The sequence below is a fragment of the Vombatus ursinus genome, unplaced genomic scaffold, assembly GCF_900497805.2.
Source record: "Vombatus ursinus unplaced genomic scaffold, bare-nosed wombat genome assembly UNPS02014171.1, whole genome shotgun sequence".
Lineage (NCBI taxonomy): Eukaryota > Metazoa > Chordata > Mammalia > Diprotodontia > Vombatidae > Vombatus > Vombatus ursinus.
The window spans coordinates 4759964-4782212 of record NW_020953949.1 but is presented as its reverse complement, the minus strand read 5'-3'; the positions used below and the strand labels follow the sequence as shown (position 1 = coordinate 4782212).

Below are 22249 nucleotides of genomic sequence, written 5' to 3'. Positions count from 1 at the left end.
CAGTAGGTATAGGCACAGTCAACCAAGAACGTAAGTTCCTTGGGGGCAGAGACTGTTTTATTTTTGTCTTTGTATTCCCAATATCTCAGCGTTTAATAAATGATTTCTGAATGAGTTCAGAGAAATCAGAAGACTGCTACAGTTGCCAAGGTATTGTGGGAAAAGTATTTTGTCACGTATGGCTTCCTTGTAAGGATCCAGTCTTGCCAAGACAGAGACTTTGAAAATGTCTCTCACTCAAGGATGGGTTGATTTTGGCAGAAAGCAAGAAACTCAAAAGCACACCTTAATATCCTTGAGTTGATCCAATGCTTGAGTATTTTAGTTGTATATAACTGCACATTTTGGGGACCATGAACAGAAGGCTTAGTGGTATCAACATGTGTCCTTTTTAGTACATACATATAATGCTATCAAGAATGACACCACAGGCTTTACTCTGTACCTGCCGATGTTTGGATGAGAGCCACAGTTACCTCCTGATTCGTACTCTGGGGTCTCAAAAGAGAATCACAACCAGCACGCCTCACTGCTAAGAGATAGGCTGAAGGAAGACTATGGTCCAGTTACGTCCTCAGATCAAAAAGGGTCAGAGAGGAACAAGTGGCAATAAGATGCTTGAGTCTGTGATCAGGAATTCCCACAAGAGTTAAAAGAGACAAAAGGATGAAAATCCTACAAAGAAATCTTGGCATTCAGAGAAAACACAAGCTAATAGACTGATGGTGAGTTATCTTATTCTAAGTAGTTGAAAGATTGAGCAATCTGACAGTTTACCAAATGGTTAACCTGACATCTTATTGATAAAGAGGAAAAGTGCAATAAAGAATCAGCCAAGTGCATTCCAAGAAGGGACCATCTCTCACAGATGGACTGTTAGTCTTAGGTGATGGTGCTTCATATGGAGAGGGCTCAGATGAAGAAGGAATTGCATGCTGGCACCCTCTGGAGGTGAGGTGGGAAATCAGAAAAGTCAGATGAGGCCGCGTAGGTCCAAAAAGGAGGGCTGAATGCAGACTGATGCTCTTCTGCCTAATTCTCCAGCCATGAAGGCCCTAAGGGAACAAAAGCCACCCAAGGTACTTGACTCATTGGAGGCTAGAGACAGTGATAATCTTCCTGAACTATTCACTAACTTGGGATTCGGATTGTAGACCAGTAGGTCTGAGGATACTAAGGGTGCAGAACTGACAGGAGGTCACTATGGGAGTACGAGACTGTCTGGTGATCAGGCTGGCTTAGAACACTTCAGGAGTCATGGAGAGGAGGTCACACATGTAGCCAGATGATGCTCAGTGATGGGATATACTATGTGCCATGTATTGATGTTATATGTAGTACATGACCCATGTATTAGGTTTGTAGTTTACCTCTTTGCTATATGAGCTATCACTATAGGAGCACATATTGTGTTTCTGCACATGCTCTATGCTGCTGCAGATTTATATTGTGTATTTGAGATAATGGCCTGTGATTACACTATATGCCAATTAATGTTTATGATATGCATTTATAGCTGTACCTTTGTATTGGGTAAAAAAAATTTTCAAGGACTACAAATTATTTATTAGGAGAGGGTATAGTAACAATAGCTCACATTTATGGAGCAATTTAAGGTTTGAAAGTGCTTTACATATATCATCTCATTTGATCCTGAAAACAACCCCTGAGAGGGAGGTACTATTATTTTCTCCATTTTACAGGAAACAGAAGCTGAGAAAGGTTAAGTGACTTTCCCACAGAACCAAATATCTGAAGCCAGAGTCACACCAAGGTCTCTCCGACTCCTGTTCCAGTGATTCATCCACTATGACAATCAGTGAAAAGGACTTCATTCTCCACAAGCCAGTGCAAAACGCAATAGGAGATGACACTACTTGAATTCAGACTGTTTGCGCAGAAGCATCTGCAGTGTGTCCTGTGAGAGGCTGGCAGCAGAATCTCAAGAGGGAGGAGGCATGAGGGGATTTGAGCCAGAGCCAGAAGAGAGATATGCCAAAAAAAATATGAGGGAGGGACAGAGGGGGAAAGGGAGGGAGAGAGAGAAGGAAGGAGAGAGAGAGAGAAAAAGAGAGAGAGAGAGAGAGAAAGAGAGAGAGAGAGAGAGAGAGAGGAGGGAGGGGAAAATGGGGCAATAGCAGCTTTTCCTCGAACTTTGACATTGTAACAAAATCTATTTCAGGTATTAGTAATTATGAGGCTGTCATTGCACCAAGAAACCTGATGCCTTTTTGCTGCTGTTGCTGATTGTTATTTATCTTGCATTTCTATTTTAGTAAATGTTCTTTTACATTACCATGATGCTCGGTGTGTATAAATCTAACTGGCTGATATCCATAGGAAAAATGTGTCCTTATGAGAATACAGACCCACCCAGATGCTATATACATTCAGGTACTATTAAGGGACAACACACGGGGAAAGAAAAAAGGACCAACCATGGCAGGAGAAGCAACTCTTGTGAATCCAGAGGCCCAGATGAGACAGCACCTCTCCAGTGCTATTGCTGTCATTCCAATTACCAGCAGCAGGGCTAACCCAATCAGAGGATTAGATTCCTGTGCCTTACAGAGACAACATTCTTAAACCCCTCGTAAGTGGCTAGACTTGTATACGTCATACTTGAGGGGCAAGTGTCATTGTTCCCATTAGCAGGTCCTACCCAGGTCCCAGCTAAACATTTTCATAGACTGAAGTGAGTCAACTTAGACAGTAGGTACAAAAGCAGAAAATGAGGAACAAATGTAGCAAACCTCATGGACAAAAACAAACAAACAGACAACAAAGGATTGGAATAGGGACAGGTAAGATTCTGTATGTTGTCTCTAAATGAAAACTGTCTGACCTCTCCTACTCAGTCCCCTTTGCTGGATCTTTGGTTGTAACTCTGAGTGTTCCCCAGATAAGAAGATAGCCCCAGACAGGGCTCTGTTCTGGACCTTCTTCTTTTTCCCCTCTATACTATTTCATTTGGTGATTCAACAACTCCCATGGATTTAACGATCATCTCCATGCAGATGATTCTCAAATCTATTTATCTAGCCCTCACCTCTCTTCTGACCTCTAGTCTTATCTCTCCAACTGCCAATTGAACATTTTGAACTGAATGTATCATAGACATCTTAACTTTCACATATCTAAAACTAAACTCATTATGTCCTGTCCCCCCGCCCCTGTAATGCCTCCCCACTTCTTTTCTTCTATATTACTGTCAAGAGTACCACCATCTCCCGGTCACCCAGGCTCACAATCCAGATGTCATCCTCAACTCCTCTCTCTCACCTCCCATATGCAATTAGCTGCCACATCCTGTCCTTCCTAACATTTCTAGTATATTCCCCCTTCTCTCCTCTGACACTGCCACTACTCTCATCACCTCATGCCTGGACTCTTGCAGTAGTAACCTGCTGGTTGCTTTCCCTGCTTCAAGTCTCTCTCCATTCCAGCCCACCCTCCACTCAGCTGTCAAATTTATTTTCCTGGGGGCAGCTAGGTGGCCCAATAGATATAGCACTGGCCCTGAAGTCAGGAGGACCTGAGTTCAAATCTGGCCTCAGACACTTAAAACTTACTAGCTGTGTGACCCTGGGCAAGTCACTTACCCCGATTGCCTCACCAAAAAAAAAAAAAAAGAAAGGCAAATTCATTTCCCTGAAGTGCAGGTACGACCATGTCCACCACTACCACTCCTACCTCCCATTCAATAAACTCCAGTGGCTCCTTATCACCAGCCTCAAGGAAGGAGGAAGGAAACAAGATTTATTAAGTGCTTCCTTTGTTCCAGGCACTGTGTTAAGAACTTTATAAATAGTATTTCATTTAATTCTCACAACAAACCTGGGAGATAGGTGCTATTATTATTCCCATTTTACAGTAAAGGAAACTGAGGCAGACAGAGGTTAGATGACTTGCCTGAAGTCACACAGCTTGGAGTCAGGAGAGAGGGAACGGTCAGGCGGCCAGTGTCACTGTATCACAGCGTTCATGGAGGTTATGAGAATATTTTGCATTTGATCCTGGAGGTCATTCCTCCTGGATTCTCTCTCTGACCACATCACTACCCCCTATTCAAAAAAACTCTAGGGGCTCCTGATACCTCCAAGATCAAATATAAAATCTTGTGTTTTGTTTTTTAAAGTCCTTCATAACCTGATCCCTTCCTACCTTTATAATCTTTCTTCCTAGCTTTATAGTTCCTCCCACATAACAATCTCCCCATTCCCACCATTTTCACTGGCTGCCCCCCATGTCTGGCCCTGTCTCTGTTATCTCTGCCTCCCAGCTTCCCCTGGTTTCCTCCAAGTCTTAGCTAAGGTCCTCCCTCCTCCAAGAAGCCTGTCCCAGCCCTCCTTATTTTTGGTGCCTTCTCCTGAAACCAGCCGCATCTTATTCTGTATGTATCTTGTTGGTAGATCCACAGTTCTTTGCATGTTGTCTCCCCCATCAGACTTGAGCACAAGAACTGTTTTTTTGCCTTTCTTTGTATCCCCAGAGCTTAGCATAGTACCTGGCACAGCAGTGTCCTAGTATGCAGACATCTTCCCACAATCCCTCAGTAGGTATTTTTTATTCACATAGTTTTTCCTGGGTGATGTTAGGGTACACTTTTTTGAGTAGCCGTGGGCCTCATTTGGAAGGCTACGTAGCATTTGGGGGAATTGATTCAATCAGTACAATGTCATCCGCAAATAACATCTGGAGGACCTCACCATATATGAGGAATCTGTCTTCCATCAGAACTATGCCTTCTTACATTTTACTCCTCTCCATGCAATCCACTGACACTAGCCTCCTTGCTCATTCAGGACACTCAGTCTCCTGATTCGGGGTGTTTTCATTGGTTTCCTCCCCAGCTAGGAATTCTCTCCCTCCTCTTCTATGCTTTCTGGTTTCCCTGGCTTCCATGAGGTCCCAGCTAAAATCCTACCCTCTGCAAGAAGCCTTTCCGGATCTGCCTGAATGCCTGTGTCTGCCCTCTAAGGTTAGCTGCAATTTATCCCATCTATCGTAGATAGTTGTTTGCATGTTTTCTTCCCATTAGATTGTGGGTTCCTTGGGAGTCAGGACTGCCTGCTGGTAGCACAGTGTCTGGCATACAATAAGCACTTAATAAATGCTGATTGACTTTGACTCGATATGTAAATTCACATCCAAGCTTCTTGAGTCAACAACGCAGGTACTTTGTATGAGAGGCTGCAGCCCTAATGACTAATATACTTACTCCAAAATTTCCAAGGTCCTGTTCACAGCCAAGGCCTCACCTAGGGCTTGGGCCCCAAGCACACCAATAGATGCCACCTGAAGACTACAAGAAATGGTATAGTTAATGGAAGACAAGCAAATCTGTCCTGCCTCTTCATTTCTTGCCCCAAACTGAATTTTTAGTTATTATTTCAATTATAACAAATACTTAATTTTCTGACCTAATTACCAATAATGTACAATAATGGAAGATGGGAGTGTGCTGGAGCCAGCTCGTTCCACGTGGAGAGAGCATAGTTTTTTTACACTTTGCAAATCGACAAACTCTACAAGCCAAAGCTCGATTTGTTTTTTTCATGTATCTAGACTTAAGAAAGCAATGATAATGCAGATTAAACTTAAAAGTGGGTCATGCATTTTTGGAGACTCAGTTGTTAAACATTTACCAGCACACTCCTCCTTGGCTCTCCCCCTCAAATTTCCCAAAGCACTTTGGACCTCTCCAATGCATTTATTACCTTCTCCCTTCTATCAGAGTTATATATATATACATTGTAGTAAGTACATTGTGCTTCACCAAAAATAGATTGTAAGTTCCTTTAGATCTGGGTCTATATAATACCTGTTTTTGTATCTCCCCAATGCCAAGCACAGTGTTGGGACTTAATGTGTGTTGAATTGAATTAATAGATCATTTTGCTCAAAGATTTCCCTTACTGCTGCAGCATGCCTGAATCCTGAGATTAGAATCAAATAGTCAATTTGCATTTATTAAGTGCCTACTATGTGCTAAGCACTGGGGATACAAAGAAAGGCTAAAGACATTCCCCACTCTCAAGGAGTTCACGGTCTAATAGAGGAAAAACATATAAACAACTATGTACCAAAAAGGTAGTCTCAGAGGGAAGGGACTAAAATTAAAGAGGAAAGATATAGGGAACCAGAGGGACTGTCCAAGAAACGCTGAGGCGAACAGACTTCCCTCCTCCTTCTTTGATGCCTACCTTCTAAATGGCTCGTTTTCCCTTCCTTAACTTATGCCAGTTGCAACAACCTAATAAAACAATTTCTTTGACTGGCAAACAGAAAAAAAATTTGTGTAAAAAGGAGGAATGGGGCTTGACCGTTAGTTTATATAACCTAAAGACTTACTAGAGAGCTGTGAGGCTTGTGTTCATCTTCAGTGCCCTGGCGAGGGCCATCACGCCTTCATCTCCTATGGCATTTTCCTGCAAACTGTAACACAGTAAGTCCCCCCATGATTCCCTGCTTTCCATGTCTCAGCCACTGCCACGCTACTCGAGCTAGTACTTAAGTCCAGATTGGGTGTATCTACCAGACCATAACTAGTATGTGTAGTAAAGCCTCAGTTAACCAGAATCTAATAACCTTAACCCCAACCTGGAACTCAAAGGTCTCTACTTTTTGGAAAAATAGCAAATGATAAGAAAACAAGCTAATATAAAATCTAGCTTTACTAATTTTTTAATCCTCCAGAAGATGTTTTGGGGTCCTCTCTGAGACTTTTAACTCTCTATCCATAGAAACATATAACTGATCTTCAAAATGGTGTCCCGGAGTCCCTTCAAGATCTTAAGCTGTCAAAGAAAGATTCTGTGGTTCACTATACTTAATAAGATAGAGAAGAATTGAAGTAAAATGCATTTTTTTGTCCAAGCTTGTTTTTTGTTAATAATATTCCACAGAAAATTAAATTTAAAAGAACTCCTGGCTCCATATCATTCTAGTGAATCAGAGTCACAACATTGTCTTTTGGGTTGGAAGAAAGCAGTAGATCCTGGTTAATTTCTGGGCATTTAAGTGACCGATATACAAGCTGGTGCTTGAAAAAGCTTTAGTTTTTTGGTTTCAGGGCTAGCATTTCCTACAGCACTGCTGACAGCCATTTCCACAATTGCTTGGTTTTCCTCTCTAGCCATAGTTAGCCTGTTCCTGCCTGCATACATCTTTCCCAGCTTCCCGGTGAGGAATGTCACATACTTACTCTAAGCTGGTCAGGCTTTGGTTGAATTGTAGTGCTTGGCCCAGGGCCTTGGCAGCTTTGGCCTGGATGAAGTTCCATTGTAAACTACATAGGGTAAGATACCAGGAAACATAATAAGTGATAATGTGGCCTCAGAGAGCTGAGCCAAGACCTGAAGGTACCAGGGGAAATCCTCACTTGAGAAGATGAGGTACTTCTTATAGAGGGCTTATGGACTAGAGGTGAAGAATGAGTCTTATATTTTCAGACATGGCTAATGTGTTGATGTATTTTGCCTACCTATATGTATCCTACCACAGGGCTTGTATTTGCAAGGAAGGTGGGAATGGGGGAGGAAGTTAGTGGATAGTGATACAGAGGTCAAAAAAGAAAGGAAGGAAGGAAGAAAGGGGAAAGAAAAGGAGGAAAGAAGAAAAAAGAGAAAGAAAGGAAAGAAAAGGGAGGTGGAAACAAGTTGGTGGAGTGAAAGCAAGAACTTGCCTGAGCTCTCCCCCAAATCCCTTCAAATACTTCTAAAAAGTGACTGAACAAATTCTAGAATGGCGGAACCCACAAAGAGATAGAGTGAGGCAGATTTCCAGCTTAAGACAACCTGGAAGGTCAACAGGAAATGTCTGTTACACCGGGCTGAGAGAGGAGCATCCAGGCTGCAGGGCATAGCACAGACCTGGCCTAAGCAAAGCCAGAGCAGGCCTCAGGGGACTGAATCATTAGCAGCAGTGGGGATTTCCAGTCTTCTCAGCCCACAGATGCTAGAGACAACTTAGAAGGGCAGCAGGAGGAGTCTGTCAGAACTGGGTGAGAGAGAAGCACAGTCCAGCACAGGTCTGCAGGGCATGCCAATACAGCCCAGGACCAGCAAAGCAGGAGCAAGACTTTCGAGTGACTGAATCAGCAGCAGTAGTCATGGCAGCAGCAGCAGCAGCAGCAGAGGCTGCTCCTGGAGCTAGTTGCCCACAGACTGTTTGAAAGTCACCTATTTGGACCTCCAGGAGCCAAGATGGCAGAGTAAGCAGTAAGTTGCTCTCACCATCCCTTATTGACCTTGAAAAACCCAGAGATATATTGCCACAGGAAAAATCGTGAAATAGTAGAGTCAGCAGAAAGACAAGTCACAGCAGTCTTTTAGCTTGTGAGGCTAGAGGCATTAATGGGAAAGGTCCTTCTTGCTGTGGCTGAAGGGGACCAGTACAGGAAGGGAGGTGTCCCAGTAAGCCAATGGCAAACCCCACCTCAGCAAACCAGTAACCAGGTCCCTAGCCCCCAGCACAAGAAGCCTGAAACAGTGACCCTTGTGCCCCAGAAGCAGAGATCAACTTTAAAAGCCAGAAAAAAGGCAAAGAACATGAGCAAGAAGCAACATAGAAAAACAATAACCATAGAGAAATATCTTGGTGACAGGGAAGATCAAAACACAAATTCAGGTGAGGACAACATTGTCAATATACCCACATTTGAAACCTCAGAGGGGAATATCACCTGGTCTCAAGCCCAAAAAAGCCTTCTTGGAAAAGCTCAAGAAGGATTTTAAAAGTTAAACAAGAGAGGTAGAAGGAAAATCGAACAATTCCTTTAAAAATACAATTGACAAAATGGAAAAAAAATGAAGAAAACAACTACCTAAAAATGGGTCAAATGGAAAAGGAGGTACAAAAGCTAACTGAAGAAAACAATTCATTAAAAATTAGAACTGGGCAATTGGAAGCTAATGACTCTGTGAGAAATCAAGAGATTATAAAATAAAACTGAAAGAATGAAAAAATAGAAGACAATGGAAATATCTCTTTAGAAAAACAACTGACCTGGAAAATGGATCCAGGAGAGATAACTTAAGAATTATTGGTCTTCCTGAAAGCCATGATGAAAGAAAGGAAAGAAAAGAAAGAAGCGAAAGGAAGAAAAAGGAAAATAATCAATATACTTGAAAGAAAACAAAATGCAGAAGGGACACAAATGGGGCAGCTTTGTTACTACTGTGTTAAATTTAATATATGCTTTTTAAAATTGTACCTATTGGAAGTACACAGTTATATATAAAATCCTCTTTTTGTTCTTTGGATATTGAAATGTTTGTGTTTGTTAATGATGGTTAAATTAATAGTAAAAAAAATTTTTTTAAAGAGTAAAAAAAAATTAATGAGGCTGGTATTTATATGACAGATAGTCTGTCACCAGCTCCATATAATATATACATATACATATGCATATATGCATATCCATATACACATATATATACACATACATACATACACACATGCACATATATACATATATACACATACATATACACACATGTGTGCGCGTGCATACACACACACACACACACACACAGAGGTTGGTAGGACCTAGCAGAGCTTTGTGTTCTTGTGGGATAACCTTTGAGAACCCAGCAGTACCTCCACCTTATAGTGAGTTATCACAGTAAAACTTATATAAATTTTTCCAAAATCATTACTAATGACAAAGTTTTGTCAGCCCTGCTTTCATTTCCCAGGGCTGACCCAATCTCTCCTTGCTTCCAGTTTCATGGAGCAAAATCTGGAAGGGACCCTCAGAAGATGTCTAGTTGAACTGCCTCATTTTGCAGATAAGGAAACTGAGGCCCAGGGAGGTTAAGTGACTGGCTTAAGGTTACACAGGTAGTGCCAGAGGTGGGGTTTGAATTGTGACTTTAGCACCAACTTCAGAGCCAAACATACTCCATCTTGCCTTGTCAGCCCAGATCACCATGGAAAGAGAACCAAGGGGAAGCATGGATGGTCACAATTATGGTTCTCATTATGCCTTCTCCATGTTCTCTGGAGTCAGTGCTCTGCCCTGGTGATGTTACTGATCCCTGATTTATCATGGTCCACCCTAGTTCAAAGGCTCAAATGTGGGCTGCCCCAGGGCCAATCCTCTCTATGGGTACTCAGTGCCCATGGTTCTATACTCTGGGTGGGGGGAGGGTGTAACTGAAAGCATTCTCAAAAGAAAGTCCACAGGATTTAGAGTTTGAGGGGGCCTTAAGGATCATCTAGTCTGAACTTTCACTTTATTTTATCTATTTTTTTTAGGCAATTGGGGTTAAGTGACTTGCCCTGGGTTACATAGCAAGTAAGTATCTGAGGCCAGATTTGAACTCAGGTTCTCTTGACTCCAGGGCCTGACTCCACTTCACCACCTGACTGCCCATGAACACTCACTTTAAAGACGAGGAAATTGAAGCTTGGAATGGGCAAATGACTTGCTATGTCACCTGAGAAGGTTAAATAGTCAGCAACCTTGGGCAAGATATAGATCATCAGACTAGAGATCAGGAAAGAGGAAGGGACAGACATTTATTAGGGCCCTACCATGTGCAGCTACTATGCTGAATGTTGTATAATTATTATCTTATTTGAGCTTCACAGCAACCCTGAGAGGTAGGTGCTATTATAATCCCCCCTTTTTTTTTACAGTTGAGAGAATTGGGGCAGACAGAAGTAAAGTGACTTGGCCAGAGTCCCACAGCTAAGAAGTATCTGAAGCAGGATTTGATCTCAGATCTTCCCAACTCCAGGCCCAGTGCTCTATCCATTGGGTCACCCAGTTACCTCTGTGACAAAGGGATGTATGATACTGAAGGGAGTGAGAGAAAGGAAGGAGGAGGGGAAGGCCAGCATTGTGTTTAGGAGTGCAGAGTGGGGGCTGGGGGGAGGGGGAGTTGGAATGTCCACTGGACCTCTGTTTACTTCCCAATGTGGTATGGAGTGGGCCTGACAATTACTGAATACTTTTTGATAAGGATGATGGAAATTGGGGGTTGTGGGGTGTAGGGAAGACTTAAATAATGTGCGAAGGAGAAAACTCACTGGAGGGTTCTGAGGATTCGATTCTCTTTCACCGCTGCTGCAATGGCCTGCGTGCCCTCATCATGGAGAAGATTGGCTGTCAGGCTAAGTAAGAGCAAAGGAACACAAAATGTGAATTGCACAGTCCAGGGCTCAGTTATTCGTTACCTACTTGTAGTTCTTCCAAACACAAGTTCGCTCTCCCTTTGGACCTAACTCCCTGCCTTGTTATGAATTCCAGACAGTAGACCTTTCGGAGAGAGCAGTCTAGGGAATGGATTATATCATCGATTTAAGGACATCAAAGACCTGGGTTCAAGTTCTGGCTTTAACATTCATTAGCGGTGTGGCTATAGGCAAGTTGCTCGACCTTTTCTGAGCTTCTTTCCTCATCTATAAAATGAGGAAATAGCTGTACCAAGCCCTCAAGATTGTTGTAAGGGAAGTGTTTTGTTAAATAGCTATTAATTATTATGACTGCATGGAGCTTGCCTATTTGAAAGCCCTTCCAGAGGACTAGATTGATGTCTGATCTCTACTTAGAACTCTCCTGGAAAAATGATTTCACAGCTTCCCTTATTGACTCATTCCAGGGTTAGTCTGCTCTTTAAAAAAAAGTTCTTTCTTATGGCTAAGCTAAATCCCTCTTCTTTTAGAATTTATGTTCTTCTCGTCGAGTCACCCCATTCTGCATAGATGTCAGAGTCACTACCATAGGCTGCAAAACTCCAGAGTGCAACTGAACCAGATTAAAATGTAACTGGGAAATGTTTAACAAAATAAATAAAAATACAACATAACCTAAGTTATGTTCTTTTGTGGCCCGAAGGGCTCTGTTTCTATTTGAGTTTGACACCACCGATCTATAGCAACTTCTGTGACTTTCAAAGGCTGCTTGAAGATTTCTATTTACTGTCACAATCCGAGGTAGGCAAGGCAGATATTATACCCATTTCACATATGGGGAAACTAGGGCTCAGACAGGTGAGGTGGTTTTAACCAATCAATCAACAAGCATTTATTAGGTGCCTACTATGAGCCAGATCCTGTGTGGTGTGCTGGGGGGGGCGAAACAAATACAAAAGTGACTTGCTACAATAATGGATCTAGTTAATGGCAGAGCTGGACTAAAACCCATGTCTTCTGTCTTGAAACCTCAGTCCCTTTCCCTGATATTGTGAGGTAAAGTCAGGGAGGGTCACTGTTCTTTCCTAGTCCCTCTTATGCCCATTCAGGGAGAACCAACTATTAGACAGACCAGGGAGGATGAAATTCCCAAGAGAGAGTTTCTTTGGTTTTATGGTGACACAAAAATAATATAAACCATCTTAAAGAAAAAGCTAATGCCCCCTTCCTTCCACTACCCTCTCCCTCACCAAGCCCTCCTCCCCTGAGACCTGACTTACTCCAAGTTCTGGAGGGCCTGGTTGCTGCGCAGAGCACTTGCGATCTCCAGAGCTCCCTCTGGGCTGATGGAGTTTTCTCGGAGGCTAAGGAGAGAAAGTGATACCCAGTATTTCAAAGTGAGGAGTGAAGTTCCCCCCACCCCAGGACACCATATTAGACACCTCTACCTTCTGAGGCCCAGGAAAACTTAGGTGTCCATAGGACCGGCAAACCACAGGGCTGAGTGGGAGGCCAGGCTCAGAAAAGAGAGGCAGGAGCAGGAACTGGCCAAGCCAGGCAGGAGGGGTTAAGGGGAGAACAGTAGTAGACACACAGAGAGCTCTTCCCAAATCTGTGCCTGCTATCATCAGCTCTATCTATCACCATCATCTTCCTCAACTCCCCTACCTTGAGGGTTCTGAAGTTCTTGGGAAGCCTTTTGGCCGCCCCCCTCCTTGGTCTACCTGGTGAGGAAAGAGAGAGAAAAAGAGAGGGAGAGAAAGAGAAAGAGACAGACAGACAGACAGAGACAGAGAGACACAAAGAGACAGAGGCAGAGAGAGATAGAGACAGAGGGAGAAGGAGAAGGAGGAGGAAGAGGAGGAGGAGAGAAGAATGGAGACAGAAAGAGAGGGAAGGGGAGAGAGAAAAGAGAGGGAGGGATAGAAACTAAAGAAGGGAGAAAGAGAGAGGGGGGAGAAGAGAGAAAGGAAAGAGAGAAAGAGAAGGATAAAGAACAGATGAAGAAGAAGGAGGAGGAGGAGGAGAGAGAGAGAGAGAATGGAGAGAGGGTGAGAGAGAGAGAGAGAGGAAAAGAGAGGGAGGGAGATAGAAACAGAGAGACATAGACAGAGAAACAGAGAGAAGTGGCACCAAGGGAAAGTGGTACCACAAGCAGATTTTGCTGTTTTGGGGTGGTGTTCTTACCACAGACTTACAACTGGTAAGAATTTTAAAGATTATATAGTCCAGCCCACTCATTTTACAAATGAGGAAACTGGGACCTAGAGAGGGAATGTGACTGGCCCAAGATCACAAAGGTAGTAGGATTTGAATCCAGGTCATCTGACTTTAAATACAATGCTCTTTCCACTGAACCACACTGTCACCCAAACAACCCAGGCCATACTACTCTTCCCTAATCTAAGGAAGAGATTTGTAATTGCAGCTGATTACTAGGTCCATTTCTGTGAGTACCCAGGAGATTTTTGCCAGGGCTCCAGCACATACTTCACCCTTTGGTGGGCCCTGGCATCCTCCAGATTTCTTTCCCATGGGGGTGTGGGTGGGGTCCTGATACCTCCACAAAGATAAATCAGTTCCTTTTGACCCTTGCAAGGAAGATTGCCCTTGGGAAATGGGAATCCACAGTTGGATAACAGGAACTAAGACTCACTTAAGGCTGAGAAGAGTCTGATTTGAGCAGAGAGCACGTGTCAAGGCAGCCAACCCAGCATCACTGATGGAATTGCTTTGAAGGCTAAAGACGGAGAGAGGAGGCAAAACATTACACTCTGCAGTCCTGGCCTGGCTGCCATCAGGGCAGTCAGTGTCCCACCATGGCTAAGGAGTGAGTTCTGCTTAGCCCACAGCACTGATGAGGCCAAAGTCACCAGTCGAATCAGTTCAATCCAAGACATTTATCATGCATGTATTAATTAATCTATGCCCCAGTGACCCCATTCATCATCCCTCTTACTTTGCCCCAATCTGGCTGCTACTCCCCTTGAGGGTATCCTCAGAGCACAGCACAGATTTTGGCATATAGTAAATGCTTAATAAATACTTTTTTCATTCATTCATTCATTCATTCATTCATTCATTCATTCATTCATTCCTGTACCTGCTGTGGGCCCCATGTGGCACTGAGGGAGAGCTAAAGTGTTGATGACAAGGTGCCTGCCCTCATGGAGCTTAGAGTCTATACCAGTTTCACACACACACACACACACACACACACACACACACACACAAATGGCTTCAGATAATTTTTCCCTTCCTGCACAATGGTTACTGTCCAAGGCCTTTACTTCAAGGAATCTCTAAGACTAAAATGTCTGTCTCTTCCTCCTGCTTCCCATCCCTGCATTTGGTTCTTCCTCCAGCAGTAGCCTTCTCCACTCCCCAAGATGCTCAGATCCATGCACTGAGGTTGCAGAGCATGGAGGATTTAGATATTTGACAAGCCCACAGTATAGCTTGGATTCGGAAACTGTGGTCTAGCAGTATCCAAGGGGCCATAGACGGTACGCCTACCCTTTTCCTTCCTTTGCCTCCAACTCCAAAGTAAACCCCACTGCTAGGTGCCTGCTGCTTCAGAATGGATGGATTTGCTCAAAGATCCCCAGTGATCTGACCCTACCTAGAGAGCTATCAGCTATAGTCCTTGGAGAGAATACACTGGATGTGGGTCCTAGAGATTCTTATACAGAAAAGATGGGGCATGTAGGGTTTCACACAGACTGGAGCCAGGAAGGCACTAATAAAACCAAGGTCATGGACAGAAAATCCTGGGAATTAGCAGCAGTCCAGGGCAAATAATACTCTGTGCTCCCTCCCAACATATTTATCATGGTGACAGATCAAAATGAACTCCAAGGGCAGTCTTGGATAGGAAATGAGATTGTATAAGACAACATCTAGCCTGAAGAGAGTGGGAGTAGGGAGAGGCAGGGCCATCAGAAGTGCCTTAGGGACAGTGGGGGATTTATAGATTGATGTGTGTGTAGGAGCTTCCAATTCTACCCAAGAGTTATTGGGACAGCTCTGGTCATGGATCTGATTTTGGTAGAGGTCAGGTAGCTTGGTTTCATCACACTGCCCCATGCAGCACTACTGTGATATTTTATAAATGCAGGTCTTTAATCATATGGAAGATGCGTTGAATGTCTAGGCCACAGAGATCCAGATCCTTCGCCACCAGAGGTTAGGCTATGCTCAACACCATTGCAGAACTAGGAGGAGCCCTTGGTGGTGTCAGACAGGGCTGGTCCCAAGACAAACCATGTAGGCAAGAGGCATAGTGGCACCACACACAAACTGGTCCTGGGGAGGGAGGAAAGATGATTATATCTTTTCTGTGTTGGCCACTCCCTTTCCTGCACATCTGTGGTTTTCAAACTTCTCAGCCCATGGACCACTTCAGAGGCTCCATCTACCCTCTTTGCTTCCCTTCAGGACCACCCCCCCCCACACCTGAATCACTCCAGAAGCATCCCTCTTTGATCTCCTCTTGACTAGTTGACCCATGCTATTCACATGGAAAGAGGAGAAATGGTACAAAGACTGGCAAGAAGCGGCAAAGACTTTGTACATGGGGACAGGTTGAAGGACTGCCCAGTGTTTTGTGGCTATGCTTGGTTAGTTTCTGGTAAAAAAAAAAAATGTATGATTAGAAGTCTATACATCCCGCCCCATCTCTCTCCCTTTGTCTCTGTGTCTATCTCAATCTCTATTTCTCTGTCTTTCTGTCACTGCATCTCTCTCTCTCTGTTTCTCTCTCTCTCTTCACAGCCCAACATAACCCATAATCCACCTTGAACCTGCCTGAAGAAGCCCTAAAGAGACCACTTTGAGCCCCACTTGGAGAATACATGCTTCATGCCCGCCACCAGCAGCGAGCACGGTCCTGACTTTCCATCAGACAAACTTACTCCAGGGTGATAAGACCTTGGTTCACCTTCAGTGCCTCTGCCAGAGCTTTGGAGCCGTCATTTCCAATACTGTTGCTAGAAAACCTGAGAACAAGTAGGTAATAGCAGTGAGCCCAGAGTCCCATCCCCTTCTCTCCCACCCTCTTCTTCAGGTAGGCAGCCACGTGCTTCTGACTGTATTTCCTTATATTTCCCTCCCATGACTCAGGGAACCCCGTTAGTATAGCTCACAAAGCCAGAAAGATGGTTGCCATTCCTCTCAAGAGCTCCTAGTGGACCAAGAGCCACTGTTCAAGTCATTCACAGAAAATAAGGGGCAAAAGTGCCGACTTCTTGTCTTTGATTCCCTTTTGAGTACTCTGTTTATAAAATCTTCCACTAAAGGCTTTCTCTGATACCTCATCAGATTATGGAGATGACACTAGGCATTTAAAAGCCAGGACAAGTCTTGGTAAATCCTCTCAGGCTGGGAAGGCTTCAAGTACGGGCCAGGTAACAAGCCACCTCTGTTGTCCAAGGATCAGCCTAGCTAAATTCAGAGGCTTTTCATCATCACCAGAAGGTTGCCCAATGGGTAACAAATCTCTTTAGCCATAACATCTAGGAAAGACCATCTTCTAGTGCACAGAAGGGTTTCCATTGCTACTGGTGGGAGGAGTACTGCCCACTGAAATCATGGATTCTTGGGTTACATATGATATAGTCAGGAAATACCACTTGATAGTTTGGGAGACGGAGGCTCATTGAGTACCATTTAGGGAGTCAGAAGCCACCCTGGGCTTGGCAGATCCCAGGTCTTTTGACTTTCATTCTGGTTCCCTGGCCACTTAGCCTGTTTACTTTTCACCAGTGTCCAACTTTCACACACCTTGGTACCAAGGAACATTATAGAAATAGAAGCATTCTCGGGGATTCCTTACATGAGTTCCTTCAGGGTCCCATTCTTCTTTAGGGCATCTGCAATCGGCTTGGCTCCAGGAGGGCCAATGGCATTCTTTTGTAAGCTGTGGAAGAGTCAGAGTTACTCATAAATGCCATCCATCAGCCACTGTCTAGACAAAGCACTGGGCAGGCAGGGAGTGGAGGTGAAGGGTGGAGGTCAGTGGATGACTGCCTTCTCCCTGCAACCATGCCCCTATGATTCTCTAGGAAATACCTATGTGTGAGCCCCAGTGTGATATTGCAGTGAGGAGCTGAGAATAGGAGTGAAGCAGGATTGGGCAGCAGGTCCATAAGCAAGGTGAGGAAAGATAGTCCTTTTGGGCACCAAAATATATAGGATGAGGGTGCAGGTAAGTCACTGAAGCTGTCATCCTACCCTGAATAAGGAGCAGGAAGTGTAGATGGATGGATGGACATCTATGTGTTTGTACAACTATCTCCAGTAGCCCAGCTAACATTTGCTGAGGGTCAAAGTATCAATCTGGTCAATTGTATTCATTGGTTTTGCTGATTTTTTAAAACTTCTGTCTCTTTTTCTTTAAAAGAAATAGCATTAAAATTATGATTACAGATTATAAAAAATACTAATTAAAATTAGAATACACATGCATTATATAATAATATTTAAAATATATAAATATAATAAAATATATAGACTTGCATGCTGGGAAGAGAGGGAAGGGAGGGACACAAGGGAAAATTTAGCCAATGTAAAAACGAAATACATCAATAAAGAATTTTAGGTTTCTTTTTTACAGAGTCAGTACGGACTACATAGTAATCCTTCCCAGTCTGAAGTTGCTTTGGGACCCCAAAAAACCTGAATACACACCATTGTTGGACTCCACCCTCGCACACTTGGCCTAGAGTACCCTCCTTTACTTTTAATATGTTCTGCCTCATGGGGGCAGTATAGTGTAAGAGTGAGGACTTGAAGGCAAAATGGCCTAGATTCTAATCCTAACTGACATTTTCTTGCTCTGTGACCTTGGCAGGTCATTTAATCTAAGATTCAGTTTCCTCATCTATAAAATAGGGATAACACCCGTAGCACTTATGTCACGGAGTTATGGCCAGGATCAAACAAAATAATAAATGTAAAGCACCTTGCAAATGTTAAAGTGTTTTTTCTAAATATCCATTATTATCGCATCAAATTTATTGGTGTGTATATTTTTGCCCCTTTTATTGACTCCTTGAGGGGAAGGCCTGGGGCATTTCTATCTTTGTTTCTCCAGCCCTTAGCTCCGAGCCCTGCCAATACTAAGCACTTGCAGGTTGTTAGAAGCCAGGGAGATTTCTAGGCCAGAGACTCTCTTCTGAGAGCCCTCCAGTTTCTCTTAAGGCCTGTATTTCTTTTCAAAAAGCAACATTTAGCTTCTCTGAGAGCAGAAGGAGGTGGTCAAAAGTGGACACTGAACCATTGTCATTGCTTGTACCCTTTTTGTCTTTCTATCCTAACATTTCGTTTTTGTTCCAGGGAAATGAACCTTGGGAAAAACCAGTTACTCTGGTCAAAAGGTCCTGGAGAGGGGCAGCTAGGTGGTGTAGTAGATTGAGCTCCGGCCTTGGAGTCAGGAGGACCTGACTCCAAAATCTGCTCTCAGACACTTGACACTTACTAGCTGTGTGACTCTGGGTAAGTCACTTCACCCCGATTGCCTCACCAAAAAAAAGCAAAAAAAAAAGTCCCGGAGACCACCCAATATGCCCCACCCCTTATTACTGCTCATAGGAGATGTGCAGAGAGGTCTACAGGAGACAAGGAGGGGCACAGAATATGTTAGGGGCTCTGGGCTGACTCCGAGACACTCACTGCAACACGGAGAGCATGTGGTTCACCATCAGGGCATCTGCGATGAACTTGGCACCGTCGTCCTTAATGGCATTATTCTGGAGGCTGCAGTATGAAAGAGTACAGAAACAAAGGCTCTTGGAGTTGGCCCAAGGAACAGAAGAGCTGGAATCAAATCCTTACATATACATACATACATACATATATATATATATATGTGTGTGTGTGCTATATACCTACATACATACATGTATATACATATACACACACATATATGATCCTGCAGAAATCACTCAGTTTTCTCATTGGAAAATTCCTCCCTCTCAATGTTGTGAGGCTGAAGTGAGACAGTGTATATATGTAATGGGTAGGGATAGGGTAAGGGATGGGGACCAGACTCAAGATTTCATTGGTAGGGGCATCTCCAGATGAGGAAGCTCCCTCTACTAATACAGGTTGTCACCTTTTCTGTAATTTACAGTCTTAGAGAGTGCCTAGGGCACTGAGACTTGTCTAGGGTCACCAAGTTATTGTGGGTCTATGGCAGAACTTGAACCCAGGTCCTTCCGGCTCCAGAGTGGTACTCTATCCACGATGCCATACATGCATCCTCCATGCATTAAGGATACTCTATCAACATTCCCTATGGTTTGCATTCCTTTGATTTTGCTTTGAGATGGGGTCATCCAGCCACCCTAGAGAAGGACACCCTTAGCAATTCCCATTCAATGGACCCCAAAAGACCCTATGAATAGACAAGTCTGGCCATCAGAATGACTTTTTAGCCTGGTCACCCAAGGGGATTTGGGCTGGTATGGTGACAGCTAACTTAGTGAAATTCCTTCTGCCCCCTTTGTGGTTCCTGAAGGGACAGACTTTCCTAGGCCCTCTCACAGCACAGATCTTTTGGCAAAAAGAACCATTGACACCCACCTCAGAGACACCAAGACCCGGTTAATCTTCAAAGAATCTGCCAGGGCCTTAGCTCCTTGTGGTCCAATGGAATTACTTCGAAGACTGGTGGAAGAACAAGATAGCAAGAACAACAAAGTTAACCTCCTCTCTGTTTGCTGAAGGGAAATTAAAGCAAGGAAGGGTCCGATGTGTTTTTGTTCTTTTAGGATGGGCTTTAACATTTAAATCATTGACTCTTAAAGGGCTGGTTTGGGCTTTCATGTCCTGGTGCTTGTTTGGGGGAGGGGAGAAGGTGAAGGTCAGGGAAGGAGAGGGTCCCTGAGAGTGAGATTGTTGTGAAAAAACCCAGGGGCTCCCCTGAGGCCAGACACACACTCGGAGAAAGAGGCCCAGGGACCCGCCTGGCTTGCAGGGTGTGGAAACATGCCTAGCAACACCCCTAAGTAAAGAATGTGGACCTGGGCGTAGGAGCAGAAGGTATCTCCTGACTAGGAACCAGATACCTTAACAAAAAAAAAAAAAAAAGAAGAAAAGATATCTTGGTCCCAGAGGGAGACAGCTAGTGTTGTAACTGTTGAGGAACCACAGCAGGGAAGGACAAGAAGCCCAAAGTCCCCACTATCTACTCCTTGCTTTGAAGGGCTCAGATCACTGAGAAAGGAGGCGATTGCAGACACCCTCTAGGCAGTGGTGAAGAATGATGACCTATGTCACTGTCCTATATCTGGGGACCCAGTGTGTGGGCAGGCAGAAAACCTGATAATTTCCACCAGAGGCCCCTGGAAAAAGGAGAAAATGGCCTTTGCTAAAACTCCCTGTGCTTGGCTGGGTTCACCGGATCGGAAGAAACGGGGACTAGCTGCTGTTCCCTAGCTATTCTGAACCCAGTGCTCCGGTCTCATACAGAAACGCAGCAGACTCACTCCAGGACAGTCAGACTTCTGTTGACCAGGAGGGATCTGGCCAGAGCCTTGGCCCCTTTGCTGTGGATCTGATTCTCAGCCAAGCTGCCCAAGAAAGAAAAGAGGAACTATCATTTCCGCATCTTCACACTCCACCTCTTTTTGTAACTACCCCCCTCCTCCCATCACCTATAGCCACACCCATGGGCTCAATTTGGGCAAGCCTCTTTTCTGTTTTACTCATTTATGGTTTGTATTTGTTACCACTTAGCTTTTTAGGTGTTTATGCTCAATTAAATAGCTTCTTTAAAATATTTTAAATTTTTTCCCCAATTACAAGTAAAAACAATTTTAATATTCTTTTTTTTTCAAATTTTGAGTTCTAAATTCTCTTTCTCTCCCCTTCCCCGTCCCCTCCATTAAGAAGGCAAGCAATTTGATGTAGCTAGCCACACAAGACACAAATAATTAGCTTCTTCTCATCTATTTATCCCCACGCACTCAATAATGAATTGTGGAACAAATGCCTGTTTTCCCCTGTTTCTCCAACTTTTTCAATCTTAATAACAATTATGGCTAACATTTATATAGCATTTACTATGTGCCAGGCACTGTGCTAAGCGCTTTACAATCATCATTTCACTCGAGCTTCACAACCCTGGGAGATAGGGGCTGTTATTATCCCCATTTTACAGATGAAGAAACTGAGATTAAGTGACAAGTGCAGGGTCAAACAGCCGGTAAGTGTCTGAGGCCAGATTTGACCTCAAGTCTTCCTGACTCCAGGCCGGTGCCAATACTGCACCACCTACCTGCCTACTTATTTGGGTCCAGAAGAAAAATCATCTTCTCTAGAAAGCCTTCCTTAATGCCTCTAGCTGAAAACATTCCCTTCCTCTGACCTTGCAAAGTACTCTGCATTTTCCTTATGGTCTTTTCTGGGGGGAGTTAGGGTGGGGGGAGTCCAGACTTGTAATTTTATCAGTATGGGGAATGCATGTTAATAGAAATGCTCTTCATCTGGGCAGAGTAATTTCTCTGTGACATGTAGACTGAGAGGGTGGCCCAGGGGCACTGAGATGTTAAGTGACAAGTGCCCATGGTCACACAGCTAGGATAGGCAGGAGTTCAAGAGCTGAACTTGGGTCTTCTTGGCTCCCTGACCCGCCCTCTATCTACCAGGCCATGCTGTGTCTCTTCAACATTATATTCTCGTGGTAGTCTATTCTGGACCCGAGTGAGTTCTGAACCCTAATTTTAGAGGCAGCTTGTGAGGCAGTAGATGGAGAGCTGGGCCTAGAGTCAGGAAGACCTGAGTTCATATCTGGCCTCAGACACTTACTAGCTGTATGACCCTAGGCAAGTTACTTCACCTTTGTCTGCCTCAGTTTCCTCAACTGTAAAATTGAAGTAATAATAATACCTACCTCCCAGTGCTGTTGTGAGGATTAAATGAGAAAATATTTGTAAAACACTTAGCACAGTGCCTGGCACATAGGGGGCACTTAATAAATGCTTATTTCCTCCCTTCCTCACATTCTTCTCCCCTCCCTTCATTCTTTCCTTCCTTCCTCCCTCCTGCCCTTCCTTCCTTTCTTCCATCCTCCCTCCCTCTTGTCCTCCTTTCCTTCCTTCTC

At 44.0% G+C, this 22249-nt stretch overlaps 1 protein-coding gene across 5 annotated transcripts in view; it reads right to left on the bottom strand.

The window, feature by feature from the left end:
• The window catches only part of NLRC3 (NLR family CARD domain containing 3), a 65299-nt gene that overhangs the window by 15434 nt on the left and 27616 nt on the right, over positions 1-22249 (bottom strand). For all 5 annotated transcript variants that reach the window (XR_003568915.1, XR_003568914.1, XM_027859721.1 and 2 more), the window contains 11 exons: positions 20634-20717; positions 19729-19812; positions 18817-18900; positions 16979-17062; positions 16059-16142; positions 13802-13885; positions 12426-12509; positions 11041-11124; positions 7208-7291; positions 6355-6438; positions 5222-5305 (listed from right to left, as the gene is read on the bottom strand). Coding sequence is in view for 3 of the 5 variants with exons in the window: in XM_027859721.1 (XP_027715522.1) it covers positions 5222-5305; positions 6355-6438; positions 7208-7291; positions 11041-11124; positions 12426-12509; positions 13802-13885; positions 16059-16142; positions 16979-17062; positions 18817-18900; positions 19729-19812; positions 20634-20717 (924 nt within the window). In the remaining 2 variants the exon portion in view is untranslated. The remainder of the gene's footprint in view (positions 1-5221; positions 5306-6354; positions 6439-7207; positions 7292-11040; positions 11125-12425; positions 12510-13801; positions 13886-16058; positions 16143-16978; positions 17063-18816; positions 18901-19728; positions 19813-20633; positions 20718-22249) is intronic.